Source organism: Sander lucioperca, chromosome 14 (assembly GCF_008315115.2).
Source record: "Sander lucioperca isolate FBNREF2018 chromosome 14, SLUC_FBN_1.2, whole genome shotgun sequence".
In the NCBI taxonomy this organism is placed as follows: Eukaryota; Metazoa; Chordata; class Actinopteri; order Perciformes; family Percidae; genus Sander; species Sander lucioperca.
The window spans coordinates 32,668,692-32,690,773 of NC_050186.1; the positions used below are offsets into that span (position 1 = coordinate 32,668,692).

Here is a 22,082-nt window from a genome sequence, read left to right on the forward strand (position 1 = left end):
CCCCGCAGTGTCCGACTGCGTCCTGCCGCGTCCAACCGCGTCCACCCAGGCTGCTGTGCCACACTACACCCAGTAACGCCCTGCTGTGCCCTACTATGACATGAACTACTATGACTACCATTGTGATCACTGTTTCACTATCTTTATTATGACTATTATTGCCACCATTCACCACTTCCCCAACTGGTGCCGTCAGACACCGCCTACCAAGAGTCTGGGTCTGTCTGAGGTTTCTTCCTAACAAAAAAGGGAGTTTTTCCTTGCCACTGTCGCAATAGCTACTGCTAATGCTTGCTCTTGAGGCAACCACTGTAATAGTTGGGGCTTCGTAAACTACAGAGTGTGGTCTAGACCTACTCTATCTGTAAAGTGTCTCGAGATAACTCTTGTTATGATTTGATACTATAAATAAAATTGAATTGAATTGAATTGAATTGAAACTTTATGAATTACAGATTGAACCTGATGTACTGAGTGCCTTGTTTGGTTGTTGATCCTTTGCATCAAGTGAAACAGGCCCATTGACTACCTATAATAATTTAAATTTAAATGTTCAATGCCTTATCGTGCTGAGGTGACTGAGCCCGACCCGAACATCATTTCTAAATATCTGTCTGAACCCGACCCGGCCCATCGGGCTTGGGTATCCATAGTCTAGTCATCTAGTTTATACACCAACAAAAACACCACCTTGGGATTTCCCAGTTACCAGTTCAATTTGGTTCAAACCATTCAACGGAAAAATTTCACTTTAAATTTCTCAGGATATTTCCATAAATGGAACACTGCCATGAAGAATTCCAGTTTGTCCAGGATGCACGATACATGAAGCTAAATGAAAATCGATTGAGATACATGACTTATAACTGAGGAAATGTATTTTGACAGCAGGGTTTAAGTGCTTCCGTTGTTGTCCTACTGAAGTAAAATAATTTAATCAGTGACAAGACAAGTGATGCATTACACAGATTAACATCATGATGATGTAACTGATGGATTCATACATTTGAACCCCAATGTAATGCCCCAATTCAACAGTAGAGGGCCCTCCACTCTCACTAACTTTGAGTTGAATTTTGACACATTCATGCTTTAACATCAGCGGTGGCTTTATTTAGTGTATATCCAATTTCCTACAACACAACACAAGGAAATAGTATCACCTTATGTATTCAAATGATAGTTTTACTAATAGATCTGACAGTACATGATTTGATTGTAGAACACTTTACTTATATAATGTATTTTTAATGTTAGTAGTAGTGGTGGTGGTATTTACGGAAGAGGATTAGGGCCAAATGTAGAAAGAATGATTTGAGTTCAACGTCTTTTTGACACTATTAACTATTCATTTTAGTTGCTTACCTTTTTATTTTGGGTTCTAATCTTCGCCATGAAATGACCAACTTCTTCTCTGGGGACTACCAACGTTAAACTTTACAACCGTCTCCTGCTCTCCCTCTGACAGATCAGATAGAGACTCAGCCCAAGGAGGGAGTCTGGCACAACCTCCTCTGATTGGCCAACACTACGTTTCTGTTAACTCTTTCCTTGACTGGGTTACTACTGCTGTACACAGGGAACATACTACTACTACTACTACTGCTGTACACAGGGAATATACTACTGCTGTACACAGGGAACATACTTCTACTACTACTGCTGTAGACAGGGAACATACTACTACTACTACTGCTGCTGTACACAGGGAACATACTACTACTGCTGCTGTACACAGGGAACATACTACTACTACTACTACTACTGCTGTACACAGGGAACATACTACTACTACTGCTGCTTCTGTATACAGGGAACATACTACTACTACTGTACACAGGGAACATACTACTACTGCTGTACAATTCATTTTTCCAAAATCTCCACTCTGGCCGGAGTTTTTAGAAAGAATTGTTTTCAGAGGCAAATTCTCCATTTGCATGTAAACGAAGGGCACAAACAAAGGGAAATGTCTCCGTTTTTTAAAATAACCATGTACGTGTAAACGGGGTACCAGTAAGCTATCTCAGTGAGTCAGCGTGTACAATACCAGGGCCTCTCCTAAGTGGAATGCAGCCATCATTAATGGTTGTGAATACACCTGTGCTTTTCCTACTATGACATGTCAACATGTCTGCTGTGAAAAAGGTCTGTAAGAGATTGGGGGATTGCTTTCATGACCTTTTGACCGTTTTCTGTCATTTAACTCAAATTTTGAACAAAAAGACTCATAAGATACAATGTTCCCAGTGTTATCCATAAAATGCATTACAGACCATATTCCCTTCTCTAGCCAACTTTTGTAGAATAAAGATTTATTTCTAAATACGACATACCTACAATTCCATAGCGGGGTGTTATGGGGACTAAAATTATGCTTGTAGATAATTTTCCAATATAGCAATATCTGCTGATGAAACATGGATAATTTGATATGGAGCTTTTTCAGATCATAATCACATCTAAGAAGGAGGTTGATGCCTCCTAAATTCATGAAAATGCTGTTTGGAATGTGGAACCAAAAGCTCTTTTCATTTTTCAAAAAAGAATCTTAGCTAATTTATTAATACACCATTAAGTACCATTAATACAATCAATACCAATGGCTTTAAGACCACCGTCCTCATATCCTTTAACCATAGTTCCTTTCTTAATATAGCGTGTTTTACTTTTCCAAATACAATTCAAGTTAGCCTGGTTTATAGCTTTTATTGCATTGTTTTGGAAGTTAATTAATCTCGACATGCTCTCCATCTTTGTAAGAAAACTTCAGTCAATAATGGAACTGTCTCTTTGAGACCACGAATTTATCAAGATGGTTCCAAATATTGAGATTTTCTCGTGTTAGTATCCTTTGAAATGTGTATGCCTAGATATTTAACGGTTGATTTAACAGGGATATTATGAATTGTCCCCAGAGGGGAGTTATGAATTGGTAAGAGTTCACATTTAAGGTTTAATTTCAAGCCAGTTGCATTGGAGAAGTCAATTTATTGGAGGACTATTGGAATTTAATCACCATTTTTTCTTCATAATAACGGAGAGCATTTCTGCTGCTGTGATAAGTACAGGCCAGAGCTAGCGTCGTTGCCCGGTCGCCGTGAATGCTGGAAGGGCATGCAGCGATATGACGCAGCTGCAGGCAAGCAGGACCAAAAAAGGTGGTACATGATCTTGGTAAGCAATTTGACAACATTGTAGTAAATATTTTCGGTGCATCAAAAAGTGGGTATACAGTGTCCCAAATTCCCCATACAATGTCCTTAATTATGAACCTGCTAAACCACCTGTGCTACCCTAAGACCCTCATCATTTAGGACACTCAGATTTTGGAAAATAATTTGGGACACTAAACTGCATATAAGCCCCAAAAGTGTGCTTGTTAGGATACCAAGCAGACAAGCTAATCCCACACAAATCAGTGCATAAAAAGTCACCAAAACTAAGTATTTAAATCTCATAATTATGTACAAAATAAAGAAAAAACTGCAAAAAGGTCCACTTTTTGAAAAGATTACACATTTTCAGAAACATTTAAAATTTCAGAATAGTTACTTTAAAACGTAGGCTATTTATTATTATCAGCTTATCTATTTGTCCCTAAAACTAAATCTAACTAAAAGCAATGAGAAATGGTGAAACCAGATCACATGGGCCGACATTTTAGGCCTCCAGAAACAGGTTCCAGCTCCAATTTCAATAACACTGCAAAAAATATCAGTAATAAAATTCTGCAGTTCAGTTTAGTGGCTCATGAGTCTTAGAATAATTTATTTTCCTGAAAGCGAGTGACTTAATGGGTAGCAGAACGAGATGTATACTAGGTTTTCTTTCATACAAATCAGCTTAATAAATGTTGCCAAATTGAGGGCAGAATCTGTAGCCTACATAAGTAAAAAAACGGCCAAATCTGAGTATTATTTCGGGGGGGGGGTTATTAAAAGAAACTGAAGTGGAAGAAAAGTGGAAATTCTTCACTCCTCTGACATCTCTAAAAAAAAAAAAAAAAAATCACTCTTTCAAACAGTATGAGAACAAATGTCTGGTGAATGTGGATATTTTCTACAGTGGAGAGCAGGAAGGCTTGGCTTGTTAAGAAGTGAAAGTAAAAGTAAAAACCTATGAAAAGCGCTGACGCACTGCCTCACAAGGCTTTTTGTTGAAGACTCTTTTTTTTATTATCTTTAATTCAGAATCAGCCCTCCGTTTCATCTTCATCTCTTGTGTTTTCAGAGGATCAGAAGATGTTGCACAGTCTGAAGCCCTGCGAGCAGCAGACTGGAGGAGGCTTCTGCTTTGAGAACAGCCGCAGGTAAACACACTGTCACTGCTGGAGTAATGGCGGAATACTATCAGTACAATTTAACAATACTGGATACTGGGGTGTTTGAACTTTCTACTTTTCCTCCTTTTTCCTCCTTTAATATGCCTGTTACTTTATAGAACATTGATTTTAAGATCCCATATTGTGTATTTCTTTTAAAATTATAAAGCAGGTCGACCCTGCAAAAGTATCGAAACGCTCAATCTACAAAGATTAAGTAAAAAGTTATATATATACATTAGATTAGATTCAACTATATTGTCATTGTGCAGAGTACAAGTACAAAGACAACGAAATGCAGTTTCCGTCCAACCAGAAGTGCAAAAAAAGCAGAAAAGTGCAATGTGATATACAAGTATAGACAGGACAAGAAATATAGTGCAGTGTTATAAGAGCAGAATAAATATGTAATATATATGTAATATGAACAATGTATGAACAACATGTACAGATATATGCAATGAAGTAGCAGTGACATTACAATAGTAGTAACAATAATATTGATATATGCAGTGTATTAGCAGAATATATAAGAAAAACAGAATACATATGGATATTCTGAATGAACCAGACAGATATGTACAGTATGTCATTACATTTATCAGAGAAAATGTTTGTCCATACAAAAATATATGATAATCTCGTGAAATATAAAACATTAATGTTGACTTAAGGCACAGCCCGTAATCATCTGATTATACAGTATAAGCGATGTAGTTTCAATATAGATTAGAGCTGCAAAGATTAACTGATTACTGTCAACTATTAAATTAATCAACTATATCAAATATCAATTAATCAGTTTGAGTCATTTTGAAAACAAATCAAACTTCTCTGATTCCAGCTTATTAAATGTGAATATCTTCTAGTTTCTTCTCTCCTCTGTGACAGTAAATTGAATATCTTTGAGTTGTGGACAGAACAAGACATTTGAGGACGTCATCTTGGGCTTTGGGGAACACTGATCCACATTTTAGCGACCAGACAACTAGAATCGTTAGTTGCAGGCCTAATATAGAATTAAAACAAATTAGTTTTTTAAATGCAGCACATTGAAAATAAACTGTAGATCCTCTGTTGTTACAAATATTAGTATATATATAAGTACGTCACTCAAGCACTCAAATCTGGTCTGACTTTCTTCTGTGCACATATAGCGGTTATTCCTCGGGGTATTGTGTCACTGTAATGTACCCTTAACATTTCTATACATCCCTTATTGGGCAGAATACATATATACAGATATGATGTTTATGACAGGATAATAGGTAAGGTTGGGCATCGTTTTGATTTTAACAATTCTGATTCCAGTTCTTTGTTTCGATTCTGGTTCTTATCGATTCTCAATTCCGATTCTTTGAGGATGGGAGTTGAAACGGGTCACATGCTTATTTCACAGATAAGAGGAAAAAGTTATTTTCATTCAGTGGTGATTTAAAGTTTTACCCGGCTTCTTCAATGTAAAATAAAGCCACACTAGAGCGCCGCTTACTGTGCCCCGTGGCTGCAACACAACAAGCGGTTCTTTTTTAAACGATTCCAAGTTGCAACATTCTCGATGCCCAATCCTAATAATAGGACATAGGCGGGTTGCAGTGAATCAACACTAATATGAATCGTCTGTCTGTCTGTCTGTCTGTTTCATGTGCGTTCATCATTTCCAGGAATGCAGTGTTGGAGTCCAGTTTGTCAGAGTTTGGCTACAAAGCTCCCAGTGCAAGAAAGACAGGGACCACTATTGCTGGGATTGTTTACAAGGTGAGGATCTGCCTACAGTGTTTTCACTGAGAGACATATAAAGACTGACTGAAACCTGGCGCCTAAAGGAACACTGGTATTCTTTTTAAAATATATGTTATTTAATAGAACATTGCTTTAAAAGGTCCCATATTGTAAACATTGAGAATTTCATGTATTTTTTTTAATTATAAAGCAGGTCAAGACGGGTGCCTGGGTAGCTCACCTGGTAGAGCGTGTGCCCCATGTACAGAGGATCAGTCTTTGCTGCAGCGGCTGCAGGCTCGGTTCCGACCTGCGGCCCTTTGCTGCATGTCATTCCCCCTCTCTCTCTCCCCTTTCAGGTCTAAGCTGTCCTATCAAATAAAGGCCTAAAATTCCCAAAAAAGAACCTTAAAAATTAATAAGCAGGTCGATGCCCTATATAAACACTGTAACGTTATCAAATTGCTCAATCTACAGAGAAATGCACACAGCCATTCAGAAATTCAGGAACGGTGCCTTTAAACGAGCCGTCAGGAGTTCTGTACGGTTGTGATGTCACAACTATAATATGCATAGGTAGAAAGGGCCTCTACAATGCTGTTACAGTCATTTCCCGGCTGCAATGACAGTGCAGAGACTCAGAGATCGCAGATGTGGAAGACCCGTAAACGCTGGCTAATCAGAGCAGAGCAGGAGGGGGGCTTAAAGAGACAGGCGCTTAAACGGAGGGTGAATAAAGGTATATTCACACCGACAGTATGAGAAATATGTTTATTGAACACTGAAACATGTACATGACATGGGACCTTTAAATGAATATCTGTACTTAACAAGGTAGCTAGAGTCCTGGTTGGTACATGTGTTTGTAATGAAGCTGTTTTAGTGTTAAGGAAGTCTTGGTGAGTATTTCCTGTCCCTGTCTGTCAGGATGGAGTGGTCCTGGGAGCAGACACCAGGGCTACAGACGACATGGTGGTGGCTGACAAAAACTGCATGAAGATTCACTACATCGCTCCCAAGATCTAGTGAGTTTGCTGATCAATTCCACAGCCACACAGTGAGAATGCCTTTTTTTGTCATTGCATGTCCACATACAACGAAATCTACCTGTCTCTCATAAAAGACACCGTCACTCATTCTCACATTCTGATGCAAAAATGATCCAATGATCTTTTTGTGCTGTGTTCACCACCGTCTGCTGCCTGTGTCCTCACTCAAATGTCCAGTCTAACTGTTCAACAGTATTTCATAGTAATCCCTTTTGTATTACTATGACTTTTATTTGTTATTATTTGGTATTGGTCGGTAAAGTTTGTATTACATATAGTGATTGATTGCTTTGTTGCCAACTCTTTACTGTATCTCGCATTCCTTTTCACTTTTCAAATAAAGAAAGAATATGGATTGAATACATACAAAACTACAAATTCTCTCCATCCGCTTCCTGCCACCTTTAGCATTGTTTAACATTTTACTTTTGAAATGCAAGGCTTTATATGGTCAGTCATCTCTGTAATTTGAGGAGTTGTGTAATCTGACCTCTTTGAGGAGCCTTAAGTCTTCATTTCTGAGACTGCTGTATGAAGATTAAGGCTGACCTAGTCTCGCATGGCCAGACCTTCCTCCACAACGCTGCAGAGGAGGGTCTTGCTAGTCAACACAGCATTCCTGGATGGGAAAAAAACATGCTCAGGTTTATTGGCATTTTAAACCAATCACAATCGTCTTGGGCGGTGCTAAGCGCCGGATGGAGCCACGGTGCTGCTGCAAAATAGTCTCATGAAGGAACTTGTTTTGGTGGAACATGGTGTACGTTCAAAACTAGTTTTAGTCGTGCGAGAGAAAACTCAGATTGGACAGATAGTCTAGCTAGCTGTCTGGATTTACCCTGCAGAGATCAGAGGAGCAGTTAACCATAGTCCTCAGAAATCACAAAGAAAGCAGAAGGTGATGGACATCCGACCGAAATGAGGAACATCCGCCGGAAGATCTGCGGGATGTCCCTCACCTTCAAATGCAAATAAACCAGAGCACGTTTTTCTCCCATCCCGGAATGTTGTGTGTCTGGCGATGAAAGACTAAGGCTGATCTGACCCGTCCAATACTTTGTTGATTCAGACAATTGTACAGCAAAATTTGGAATTGTTACAACTCTAGTTGTGTGTGTTCTGTAGCTGCTGTGGGGCCGGCGTGGCTGCAGACGCAGAGATAACCACCCAGATCATGGCGTCCAACGTGGAACTGCACATGCTCAACACTGGGCGACCCCCACTCATCGCCATGGTGACCCGGCAGCTGAAACAGATGCTGTTCAGGTGAGGGCAACCGAGATATAAAGGACACAAATCACTGATGGTCAGATGTTACGCTACAGGTCCAGGCAGACTTGTTCCTTATTCCCATGGGCGATTCCAGGATTTTTTAAGTAGGAGGCATCAGAATACAGCATAGAAAATCTGCATAGAAATATAGGAACTATTGGATAGGATAGAACAGCACAAAGTAATTCTGCTAAATCAAACATCACATTCATTGTTAATTTCACTTTTTTTCATTAAAACTAATTGTATATCCCAATACAATACACATTTTCTGTAGGCCTGAACAATTCCAGTGCTGGTTCCATGGTATCAGAATTTTGGACAGTCATCATGAAACATTAATGGTCATGTGACAAGGGCTGGGAAGATTGGCAGAACAGGCAGCCAAGTGACAGTACTCTGATCCAATGGAAATCACAGTTGTCAGATTGACAGCACTCCAATAGTCCAATGGATTGGGGGGAGGGGTGGACAGGGTGTGTGTGTGTGTGTGTGTGTGAGAAGAAGCAGACAGGGGTGGGTGGGGTTCTTACCATAGACAGTATATAAGAATGGACCAACAGATCCCGTTGCTCTGGACGGAGACCAGTGAAGGATATTTCTAACAACAGAGTGTAAATTGTAATTTCCCCACTGGGGATCAATAAACAGTATAAATTATAAATTATAATAAATATTAGAAGCACTTTTCCGGTGAGCGCCGAGCGTTACTGAGCAGCCTCCAACTGAGAGAGACGACGCAAATGTGACGTGAGCAACCTGTCTGAAAGTTGGAAGTCTTCTGGTAGCTGTGCCAAGAGAAATCTCAATCATTCCCAATCTAGCAGAGACGGAGAGCGTAGGTATATGTAAGGAGATAACATAGGCACAGGCTAATTATTGATCACTAAAATGATAGTTAACATTAGTAATTAAACTTAAACAGCTAATATAACTGCCTGAGAGCTTCTCCTGTACTATACAGTAATTCCTCTACTATGAGACAGTAAGTCCTGTGGTTATGACACAATCGTTAGCCTATTTTTATAAAAACGTCTGCTACGGAGCCATAACGTGAGGTACAAGGTAATGGAGCCTTATATACATTGTCGTGTTTCTTTAGAAATAAACAATGGACAAATAAAGTCTTTAAACTCTTCAGATGTAAAGTTATTCGCTGTCAAAGTGGCGTCAAAATGAATGGCAGTCAATGGAATGCTAACGGGAGCTGAGTGCTTGTTAGCATCAAAATGGCGCCATAGGAGGTTCGGGTTGTGAGGAGATGCTTACCCCCTTGGTTCTTACACACCTCAGAGACTTCCATCTGTCCTTCTCCATGGTGTTCTCAGGACCTTCGCTCTCGTACGATGCTGCAACGAGAAAATCCAAGAGAACATTATTAGCTTTTCTAAAATGTCTTAATAATATTCAGTCTACTTGCATTTTCTTCACATTGTTCGCTTCACTTTCTATTACTGGAAGCATTTTGGAAGCAGCTTGTTACATGGTGTGTAACAAGCAAAAGAAAAAAACATTTTAAACTGCACTGATCCTTTTTTGTGGTTATTTCTTTGTCCTTTTTTCTTCACTGCGACTGTCTTGGCTCCTGTGAAATGTATTTTTGTTCTCTTAAATTTGCAATTAAGCAATGAAATCAGTCCTTTACTCTCACTCTCTTTTCTTCATCCTCACTTTTACTGACTGGCCCGTGCCCCTGCTTATTCCTCCCATTAAAATAGTGAAAGACGCATGTTGTGCTGATACCTGTTTCAGGTACCAGGGTCATGTCGGTTCATCCCTAATCGTTGGAGGAGTCGACGTGACTGGAGCTCACCTGTACAGCGTTTTCCCACACGGCTCCTACGACAAACTGCCTTTCGTCACCATGGGTACGTATTTAATGTATTGTATACTTCTCTTAGGCCTGTAACAATTATTACAATTATGTTTTTTACATAATCACCCTCTCTTTGTTTAACCATCATTCATTGCTAACATTAGCTATGGCCCTAAGGTTTAATTGTCAGTTTTATGTTCATTTAAGAAAAAAATTCAATGTTTTATGATAATAAGGAGGCGTGGTTTACTTCATAGGCTGTGGTACTACATGATCTGGGTCACATGACAGTGATAAAACCAAAAGACCAATCCTGGGATTCATTCAAAAACCCTTCAAAAATGTATTATTATTTTTTTTTTGACTGAAAGGAACTATTTTATTGTTAATCGAAATTATTTCTGAGACATTTGATTGTACAGCAACATTTGGAAATGTTACAGACAGCTCTAACTTCTGTATGTGGTGAACAGGCTGCGCAGGTGTCTGTGAGATTTGTTATTTCGATCAGAAAAATACAGAATGAACGAACCAAACTTCAAAACCTGAAGCAAAATAAATGTTTTCTCTTTTCTAATGTTTGATTCTGGTTCCAGGCTCTGGAGCTTCAGCTGCTATCTCTGTATTTGAGGACAGATTCAAACCAAACATGGAGGTGAGACTGTCTGTCTGCTTTCCTTTCTTGGCAGATGTAATCAAATGGGATGTTGGCAGGGTGCGATTTTCCGGGGGGGTTGCGTGGGATTTCCCCCCTTTCTGGTCTACATATCCCTGCCTCTGCTGAATAATTTTTTATCCCCAACAAAATGTATGCCCCCTCTTCAAAGTGATCAATGTTACTTCACCAATTATAGATCATTATGTACCTAAAATAGAAGTAAAGCGATGTAACATGAAAAGTCTATAGTGCCATAGAACGATGTTGTATTTAGCTGCTACAGAGTTCCGGGACGCCGGCTACCAGTTGTTTAGCCGCCAACAGGTGACTGTGAGCCGGTTACAGGCACCGCCAGATGACGGTCCTCAGGGCTATGGCGATGGCAGTTAAGTTAGACACTAAAACAAGTAGTTAAGTTAGGGGAAAAGATCGTGGTTTGGATCAAAACACTCCAGAGGAACAAACGGGTAAGGCATTTTTTTTTCGCCACAAAATTAACTCTGCTCTCCGGCTTGAACATGCTGTGTTTTATGTTGACACCACGTTGTGTTATTTCATTTTGAGATATTTTCCGTTGGATATTGAAGTTCATACATAAGTGTTTTGGCATGGCTGGTCGAGTGACTCTATATCCATGGTGGTACTGGAAAGGGGATTTCATTCTTGCATGTTTTGTTTTGCATGATCAAAAAACAACCCCCCCTCTGTTTTTTAATAATAATAATAATAATAATAATAAATAAAGAATACAGTTTATACTGAAGGCATGTTGTGCATTGTAAATGGCATCATAATGGAGACGTACGTATGGGAAAGCCGTTGCGTCTGTTGTGTTAATATCTACCAAGAAGGATACAGAAACAAGAAACCAAAGACCCAAAAGAAAACGGTGAATCATCTGTGTACAAAAGTAAATTAAACAACTTAATACAAGAACACAGAAAAAATTTTACACTATAAAATTGTTTTATATTTTGTGACAAAAACCCATTCCTACTAAATGTGTTATTTTTGCCATCATAAAGTCTGCAATAGGGGACTAGAGATAATGTGTGAAGAGACATGAATCAGTAAGCTTCCTAATTAGATCTACTGTATCTGCTGCTGCTATCATTGGCATGATAGTCAGGGCTATGGCGTGGCCTCTAGCTCACCCAGTAAGACCATTCGCCCCATGTTGGCTGAGTCCTGCAGCGGCGCGGGTTCGGGTCCGACCTGCTGCCCTTTGCTGCGTGTCATCCCCCATCTCTCTCCCCCTTTCCAGTCTATCCACTGTCACTGTATATTAAAAGGGAAAAGCCCTACAATGTTGGGAAGACAGACTACTAAAAGTGCATCTTAGACACTTTGCTCTGTGCGTTCTCACGGTGTTGTGTCATGCAGGCTCTAAACGTGACAACCCGGTGAAAAATATTACTTCATTAACAAGGGTGCAATTGAAATAAAAAAAGGAATACAGGCAGAAAAGTAAAAGGAAGTGGTTGTCACATTGGGAAAGGTCGCTCACATTCACCCTCCTGTCCACCATATTGAATCCAAATGATTGTTGTTTGTTGTCTATAACAGCCGAACGGTGCGTCGCTTTAAATGTTGCAGCCGCAAGAAATTTTGGGATGGCATTATCTCCTTTGCTTTGGTAAAGGATGGTCTGGTGTATCCTATGCTAAATGAGATTAAAAAAAAGAAGTAAGCATTGAAGCACCTTTCCTTAGCATTTAGAGAAATGACTAGCTCTCATCATGCCACTGAGATACTTCCGGGTCATCTTATTTAGAAACATTAAATGTTCAGTTTTACCTGTGGTCAGAAACAGGCAGAGGTCAATACTAGACATGCAGGGAAGGGCAGAAAGGCAGAGATGATGGCTGAAACGCTAAGTTGGAAGCACATTGGATGACAATGGGCCCACATATGTAGAAAACTGGAACAGAATTAGGTTGACGTTATAACAGAACAGTGTCAACAGTACAACTTAAATTACGCATTTATGTGTAGAAGCTCCATCCCGGACCAAGGTGTTATCATTGTTCTCCAAAGCTCAGTTTCACCATTTCACAAGTTTTTTTTATATTCATCACTTGAGAGGCTGTTTTCTAAAAACAGGTTGAGGTTGCAGTGAATCATACAATATAGAGTCAGTTTGTTATGTATGCCAAGGAGGCTCGTTTTGTCTGTTTGTTGGTTTGTTTAGTGGGTTGTTTATCTGTCACTCGGATCAGAGAAAAACTACTAGGAAGGAAGAACCCATAAAATATCGTAGCAGATACGGATGACATAGCGGATGCACAAATTATTTTTCACTTTCGTTAATATTGCGTGATGTGCTGCATTTATGTGGGGTCAGAATAATTGCAAAAATGAGGGGGGCCAGGCTGGGGCCACATGTGATTTTAGGGTTACCAAATACAGTATATTAAGCACACGTATATATGTGTTACATACCACCTCCATAGGTTTGGTTCTACAAAGAACTAACGATACACATAAACACAAGGATACTCATTCAGTGTTAACCTACATTTTATGTTTTACTGCACATGAATAATATCCTCTTTGGGGATAAAGGGGGAGTCGAGGATTAATATTACGGGGGCACTGGCCACCCTTGCCCTCCCACCTAGAACAGCCACTGATGACAGTCAGTATAACTTTCAAGTCACCAACCGTTAGGGTGTAAGTAGAATTTCACTGATCAAAACACCCAATGAAAATAGTATTTTTTTCAAAAATAAAAAACTCAAAATGCACTGTTCCAAATTATTCTGCACAACAGTTTCAAAACATTTTATAGGTTGTAAAGAACTGAAAATGGTCATTTGCTGAATTTGCAGCATTAGGAGGTCATATTTACTGAAATCAAAAGCTATTTCAATCAAACACATCTTAACAGGGCAGGTTACATGAAGAGATTTGTGGCTGATTCAGAGCACACACGGGTTCGTGCAGATAAAAGGCATATTGAGGAAGTTTCTGCCAGACAAATTCATCGGATTAAGAGAGCAGCTGCTAAAATGCCATTACAAAGCAGCAAACAGGTATTTGAAGCTGCTGGTCCCACGAACCTCAAGGTGCAGGATCCTCCAGAGGCTTGCAGTTGTGCATAAACCTACTATTCGGCCACCCCTAACCAATGCTCACGAGCAAAAACGGTTGCAGTGGGCCCAGAAATACATGAAGAATAATTTTCAAACAGTCTTGTTTACTGATGAGTGCGGTGCAACCCTGGATGGTCCAGATGGATGTAGTAGTGGATGGTTGGTGGATGGCCACCATGTCCCAATAGGCTGCGACGTCAGCAACGAGGTGGCGGAGTCATGTTTTGGGCCGGAATCATGGGGAGAGAGCAGGTAGGCCCCTTTAGGGTCCCTGAAGGTGTGAAAATGACCTCGGCAAAGTATGTAGAGTTTCTGACTGACCACTTTCTTCCATGGTACTAAAAGAAGAACCGTGCCTTCCGTAGCAAATCATCTTCATGCATGACAATGCACCATCTCATGCTGCGAAGAATACCTCTGGGTCATTGGCTGCTATGGGCATAAAATGAGAGAAACTCATGGTGTGGCCCCCATCCTCCCCTGACTCAACCCTACTGAGAACCTTTGGAGTATCCTCAAGCAAAAGATCTATGAGGGTGGGGGGCAGTTTGCATCAAAACAGCAGCTCTGGGAGGCTATTCTGACATCCTACAAAGAAATTCAAGCAGAAACTTTCCATAAACTCACAAGTTCAATGGATGTAAGAACTGTGAAGATGATATCAAAGAAGGCTCCTATGTTAACATGTAACCTGCCCTGTTAAGATGCGTTTGATTGAAATAGCTTTTGATTTCAGTAAATATGACCTCCTAATGCTGCAAATTCAGCAAATGACCATTTTCAGTTCTTTACAACCTATAAAATGCTTTGAAACTCTGTTGTGCATAATAATTTAGAACAGTGCATTTTGAGTTTTTAATTTTTTTTAAAAATACTGTTTTCATTGGGTGGTTTGTTCAATGAAATTTGACTTATAACGGTCGGTTTACTGACTGTCATTTGCATCGACTATTTAGGAAAATCAGTGTAAAATATAATTTGCGTAATAATTTGGAACACACTGTAATCTGCCCTAATAAAAAAAAAAAATGTCTTCCTTGTTTTTCTCTTCCTCCTCTCCCTTTCAGCTAGAAGAGGCGAAGCAGCTCGTCCAAGACGCCATCGCCGCAGGGATTTTCTGTGACCTGGGTTCAGGCAGCAACGTGGACCTGTGTGTTATCACCGAGGCTGGAGTGGAGTACCTGCGAGGCTACGACAAGCCCACCATGAAGGGCGAAAGGTGAGTCAACATACACATACCTTTTATCAGAGGAACCAGTCATGTGCTCTTTTTCCTTGATTATCGGTTTTATTGAGGTTCTTTGGCATCTTTGGAGTCAGGACAGTGAAAGTCTGGCATTGAAAATACAATTAGGCATTGAAAACAAGATCTTAACTAATAAAGGAAACATTAGACTTAAAACACTTGAATTGGAAAAGGTTGTGACACTGAAAAATAAAAACAGGCATTAAAACATGTAGTCTACTTTTATTTTGTTTTGCATCCTGAGGGGTTTGGTTGCAATATATACAATTTGATAGGCATTTTTATTCTGTAAGCGATAGTGATCCTTAGTGGAAGCCTTTATCACTTTTGTGTCTGTATTTATTACATTTGTACTTACAGCTGTTTATCCAGGTGTTTTCAGGAAAAGGTGTGGCCTAATTTCTTCAATTACTTGGTCCTGTTTGGGGGGATCCAAATGATCCCGAATTTGGGCATAAAATTGATCCAGATTTTGACTTACATTTTGAAATATCTGTATGCAGCATTTTGTTCAGATCAAAGTTGGGATTGGATTACCAAATTGGAATACAAGTCTTCAGGAATCATTCAGAAATAATTGGATCTGCTTTGAAATACCCAATTTTCAGATCACCGGTCTGAAAGAAACTGTCAGCGTTAAAAAGAAAACCGTCACTGAAAAGAGAAAAATCAGACTATTGTAATCGGATAAACACATCTTTCCATGGACAAAATATCAAAATAATATATGAAAAGATAAAATTATTTTTAATGCATGTCTTTAATTTTTCTGTGAACCTTGTTACAGTTCCAAAACAACTTTGTGTGGAACGTGTGTCAAACTGGATTTTACTGTACCTTTAAACTCTCCTACTTTATCAATATTAAAATTCCGACTAGGCCCTGCTAGACCTTTCAGAGTGCAGAGTAAACCGTACAGTACTTACAGTACAGAGAACTTTATGCAAAACAAATGAGAATTTCTGTCTCTTGTCTGTGCTTTTTTCAGAGCGGGACAGTACAGGTATAAGCCTGGCACCACGGCTGTCCTGACAAAGACGGTGACCCCGTTCTCTCTGGATGTGGTCGATGAATCTGTTCAGATCATGGACACTGAATAAAATACAATGAAATGCTAATGGTGTAATGAAACCTATTCACAGTGATACATCAGTGTACAAAATAAAAATGTACCATGTGGTGAATGGATTTAGGTTGTCTCCACAGCATTATTGCCTGTTATGGAAGTAGTTTTGTAATAAAAGCTTTTGCTTGTTAAATGATCAGTGCTAAGTCAATATTTTTAGATAGAGTTTTTTTTAAGATAATTTTTGGGGCATTTTAGGCCTTTATTTGTATAGGACAGCCTAGAGAGAAAGGGAATGACATGCAGCAAAGGGCCGCAGGCCAAAGCCAAAGCCGCTGCGTCGAAGAGTAAACCTCCATATATGGGCGCCCGCTCCACCAGGTGAGCTAACCAGGTGCCCACTAAGTCCATATTTTGAGGTAATTTCTCATTATTTTAAGATATGTCAATGTTTCAAAGTGCCTCATTATTTTAAGATACTAAGTCAATGTTTGAGTTACTAAGTCAATATTTTTAGGTCATTTCCCATTATTTAGAGATACTTAGTCAATATTTTGAGATATTAAGTCAATATGATGAGATACTTTATCATTATTTTAAGATACTTAGTTAATATTTTGAGGTAAATTCTCATTAATTTAAGATCATAAGTCAATATTGAGACAATCAAGGCCAAGCTAAACTTTATTATCCACAAGTAGGAAATTCATGTGGTCACCATTACACGCTCCATCGTTATACAGCCTACTGCATAACCTTAGAAACATAAATACAAAACATTAAAATAAAGAAAAAAACAAGACAGACTTTTGTCTGTCTTGTCCTTGAAGAAACATGACAAGCATGTATGAATAAATAAAATAGTTGAGTGCTGATATATACAGTATGCTCATAGTTGAAAATGCCTAAGAGTTTTTAAGTCTATTATTGTGCAGTCTAATTGCAGTAAGCACAAAAGACTTGCTGTACCTTGTAGTCCTAATGTTCCTTTGCAGGAGTCTGCCACTTGACCTGTTGCTTCTTAAGAAATTCTGATGAAGAGGGTCGGTTGAATCATTTAGAATTTGTTCAGTCTTTTTTAAACTAAGGTCATTGTACAGTTGAGCTACAGATACCTGATCAACTCCAATGATCTTACTGGCTGTTTTGACTATTCGTTGCAGTTTCTTCTGGTCCTTAATATACATGTTACCAAAGGCACAAATAAGGCCAAATAATAAGACACTCTGCAAGAGAGCTTTATAAAACATCTGAAGAATACAGCTGTCTATTCTAAAATGATTGAGTTTCAGTAAGGCATTATTTGGAGATACTAAGTCAATATTTTAAAGTTTGTCATTTTAAAATTCTAAGTCATTAATTTGATATACTAAGTCAAGTCAATATTTTGAGATACTAAGACAATATTCTAAAGTCTCTCATTATTTTGAGACTCCAAGTCAATATTTTGAGATACTAAGTCAATATATTGCGATGCTAAGTCAATATTTCGAGATGACATAAGTCAATATTTTGAGAGTCAATATATTGAGATACTATGTCAATATTTTGAGCTATTATGTCAATATTTTAAAGTTTCTCATTATTTTGAGATTCTAAGTCAATATTTTAAAGTTTCTCATTACTTTGATTTTCTTATTCAATATTCTGGGATACTAAGTAATTATATTGAGATACTAAGTCAATAGATTAAGATACTAAATCAATATTTTAGAGTTTCTCATTTTGATTAAGTCATTTGGAGATATTAAGTCAATATTTTAAGATACTAACAATATTTTAAAGTTTCATTACTTTGAGATTCTTAGTGAATATTCTGATATACTAAGTCAATATATTGAGATACTAAGTAAATATTTTGAGATACAAAGTCAATATTTTAAGATACTAAGCCAATATTTTAATGTTTCTCATTAGTTTTTGATTCTAAGTCAATATTTTGATATACTATGTCAATGGTCAAAGTATTTCAGTTTTACTTGCTATATGCTTTTCTGGGTTAATGAAGCATGGCATACTTCCTGGATCCATGTTATCTGTCTTGCTAGTACCTGTAGTTAAACTGAGCTTGGTGTCCCCTCGTACTTAATCAGGATACTGCAGTTCTGGTACTCTCACCAAACTATGCAAGTCAGGTGGGGGATGAGTTTGTCAACCCCCTTCTATGTCTCCAATGGAGTGCGGCAGGGCGGAATTCTGTCTCTGCTGCTATTCAATCTGTACATGGATGATTTATCTAGGGAGTTAAAGGGCTGTAGAACTGGCTGCTTGGTGGGGGATAGTCTCATTAATCATATGCTTTATGCTGATGATTTGGTGGTGCTGTCTCCCTCTAGTGCTGGCCTGCAGCAACTTCTTAGAATATGTTCTCAATATGGACTAAGGTTTGATATAAAATTTAACTCAATGAAGAGTGTGGTACTGATTGCCAGAACCAAGGAGGATAGGAAGTGTGTCTATCCTTCTTTCTCATTGGCAGGTGAACCACTAGAGGTTGTAAAGAAAGTTAAATATCTGGGAAATGTGATAAGAGATGACCTTTGTGGTGATGATGATGATGTGCAGCGTCAGTGTGGAAAACTGTATGGGCAGGCAAATATGCTGGCACGCAAATTCCACATGTGCACCCCTGAGGTTAAAATCTCACTCTTCAAAACCTATTGCACTCCACTGTACACTGCCCACCTGTGGTGTAATTTTAGTGAGGCGAAAATGAAAAAACTTCAAGGGGCTTACAATGGTGCACTGAGAATTGTGCTTAAAATCCCTAGGTGGAGTAGTGCCAGTGAAATGTTTTTGTCTAACACTGTGGCCACTTTTAACGTTGTTTTAAGAAATTTTATGTATAGATTCATGTGCAGACTGACAGGGTCTAAGAATATGATCATTATGTCCATAGTTGATGTTTCTAAGAGTGACACAAGGTACACATCTTGCTTTTGCAAACATTGGACTCAAAGCCTGTATATGTTTTAGAAATGATGCCTCATTGGTACCATTCTTAAATGTTTTGTGTGTGTGTGTGTGTGTGTGTGTGTGTGTGTGTGTGTGTGTGTGTGTGTGTGTATATATATATATATATATATATATATATATATATATATATATATATATATATAGTGTTGTTTCTATGGACCTTTGTGCCTTGAATAAAGTTGATTGAATGAATTATTAGTTTTTGATTCTAAGTCAATATTTTGATATACTAAGTCAATAAATTGCAATGCTAAGTCAATATTTTGAGATACTAAGTCAATATTTTAAAGTTTCTCATTACTTTGAGATCCTTATTCAATATTCTGGGATAGTAAGTCAATATATTGAGATACAAAGTCAATATTTTGAGGTTTCTCATTATTTTGAGTTACTATGTAAACACTGAGGTGGTAAATAAATATTTTGAGATACTAAGTAAATACTTTGAGAAATGTTCTCATTACTTTGAGATAGTATCTCGTAAGTCAATATTTTGAGGTAGAGGGTAAATATTTTGAGATACTTTCTCATTATTTTTATAAGTCAATATTTTAAGGTACTAAGTCAATATTTTAAAGTTTCTCATTATTTTGAGATATTAAGTAAATACTTTGAGAAATGTTCTCATTACTTTGAGATTGTATCTTGTAAGTCAATATTTTGAGATACGTTCTCATTATTTTGAGATACTAACTCCTTATATTGAAATAAGTCCATATTTTAAGAAAGTTTCTCATTATTTTGACATACTCAGTGAATATTTTAAGATGCTTTCTGGTGGGTTTAGCGCTAGCGACCCAGAGCTGTTTCTGGTTAAACAGAAAGGTCTTAAATAGGTCTTAAAAAAGGCCCGCTGAATGTGAAAGCTGATTCACATACAATAGCTCCTCCCCTTCCTATTGATGCCCAGCATGTCCATATCTACCCTGGAGTTATGGAGAAAACACAGTGCCAACCAAATCAAGATTTTGACAATTCTATTGCTAAAGTGTCTGATTTTGCTCTGGCCCCAAATGGCCAAATATGGCTCCCTGTTGAATTTGAAAGCCGATTCACATGCTACAGCTCCTCCCCTTCCCATTGATGCCCAGCATGTCCATATCCACCCTGGAGTTATGGAGAAAACACATCCATCCATCTTCGTCCGCTTATCCGGTAACGGGTCGCGGGGGTAGCAGCTCCAGCAGGGGACCCCAAACTTCCCTTTCCCGAGCCACATTAACCAACTCCGACTGGGGGATCCCGAGGCGTTCCCAGGCCAGGTTGGAGATATAATCCCTCCACCTAGTCCTGGGTCTTCCCCGAGGCCTCCTCCCAGCTGGACGTGCCTGGAACACCTCCCTAGGGAGGCGCCCAGGGGGCATCCTTACCAGATGCCCGAACCACCTCAACTGGCTCCTTTCGACGCGAAGGAGCAGCGGCTCTACTCCGAGCTCTTCACGGATGACTGAGCTTCTCACCCTATCTCTAAGGGAGACGCCAGCCACCCTCCTGAGGAAACCCATTTCGGCCGCTTGTACCCTGGATCTCGTTCTTTCGGTCATGACCCAGCTTTCATGACCATAGGTGAGGGTAGGAACGAAAACTGACCGGTAGATCGAGAGCTTTGCCTTCTGGCTCAGCTCTCTTTTCGTCACAACGGTGCGATAAATTGAATGTAATACCGCACCCGCTGCGCCGATTCTCCGACCAATCTCCTGCTCCATTGTCCCCTCACTCGCAAACAAGACCCCAAGGTACTTGAACTCCTTCACTTGGGGTAAGGACTCATTCCCTACCTGGAGAAAGCACTCCATCGGTTTCCTGCTGAGAACCATGGCCTCCGATTTAGAGGTGCTGATCCTCATCCCAGCCGCTTCACACTCGGCTGCGAACCGATCCAGTGAGTGCTGAAGGTCACAGGCCGATGATGCCATCAGGACCACATCATCCGCAAAAAGCAGCGATGAGATCCCCAGCTCACCGAACTGCAACCCCTCTCCACCCCGACTACGCCTCGATATCCTGTCCATAAATACTACAAACAGGATTGGTGACAAAGCGCAGCCCTGGCGGAGGCCAACCCTCACCTGAAACGAGTCCGACTTACTGCCGAGAACCCGGACACAGCTCTCGCTTTGGTCGTACAGAGATTGGATGGCCCTGAGAAGGGACCCCCTCACCCCATACTCCCGCAGCACCTCCCACAGTATCTCCCAGGGGACCCGGTCATACGCCTTCTCCAGATCCACAAAACACATGTAGACCGGTTGGGCATACTCCCAGGCTCCCTCCAGGATCCTTGCAAGAGTAAAGACCTGGTCCGTTGTTCCACGACCAGGACGGAATCCGCATTGTTCCTCTTCAACCTGAGGTTCGACTATCGACCGAACCCTCCTTTCCAGCACCTTGGAGTAGACTTTACCGGGGAGGCTGAGAAGTGTAATACCCCTGTAATTGGCACACACCCTCTGGTCCCCCTTTTTGAAAAGGGGAACCACCACCCCGGTCTGCCACTCCTTAGGCACCGTCCCCGACTTCCACGCAATGTTGAAGAGGCGTGTCAACCAAGACAACCCCTCCACACCCAGAGCTTTAAGCATTTCTGGACGGATCTCATCAATCCCTGGGGCTTTGCCACTGTGGAGTTGTTTAACTACCTCAGCAACTTCCACCAGGGAAATTGACGACAATCCCCCATCATCCTCCAGCTCTGCCTCTACCATAGAGGGCGTATTAGTCGGATTTAGGAGTTCCTCAAAGTGCTCCTTCCACCGCCCTATTACCTCCTCAGTTGAGGTCAACAGCGTTCCATCCTTACTGTACACAGCTTGGATGTTTCCCCGCTTCCCCCTCCTGAGGTGGCGAACGGTTTTCCA

At 39.8% G+C, this 22,082-nt stretch overlaps 1 protein-coding gene across 1 annotated transcript; it reads left to right on the forward strand.

The window, feature by feature from the left end:
- The first annotated feature begins 4,068 nt into the window (after nucleotides 1-4,068).
- psmb10 (proteasome 20S subunit beta 10) lies at nucleotides 4,069-16,445 on the forward strand. Its single transcript, XM_031287372.2, has 8 exons — nucleotides 4,069-4,312; nucleotides 5,989-6,082; nucleotides 6,974-7,071; nucleotides 8,221-8,361; nucleotides 10,120-10,235; nucleotides 10,780-10,838; nucleotides 15,004-15,155; nucleotides 16,171-16,445. Exons 1-8 carry the CDS (start codon nucleotides 4,245-4,247, stop codon nucleotides 16,280-16,282), a joined length of 840 nt encoding a protein of 279 aa, XP_031143232.1. The 5' UTR covers nucleotides 4,069-4,244; the 3' UTR covers nucleotides 16,283-16,445.
- Nucleotides 16,446-22,082: the final 5,637 nt, after the last annotated feature.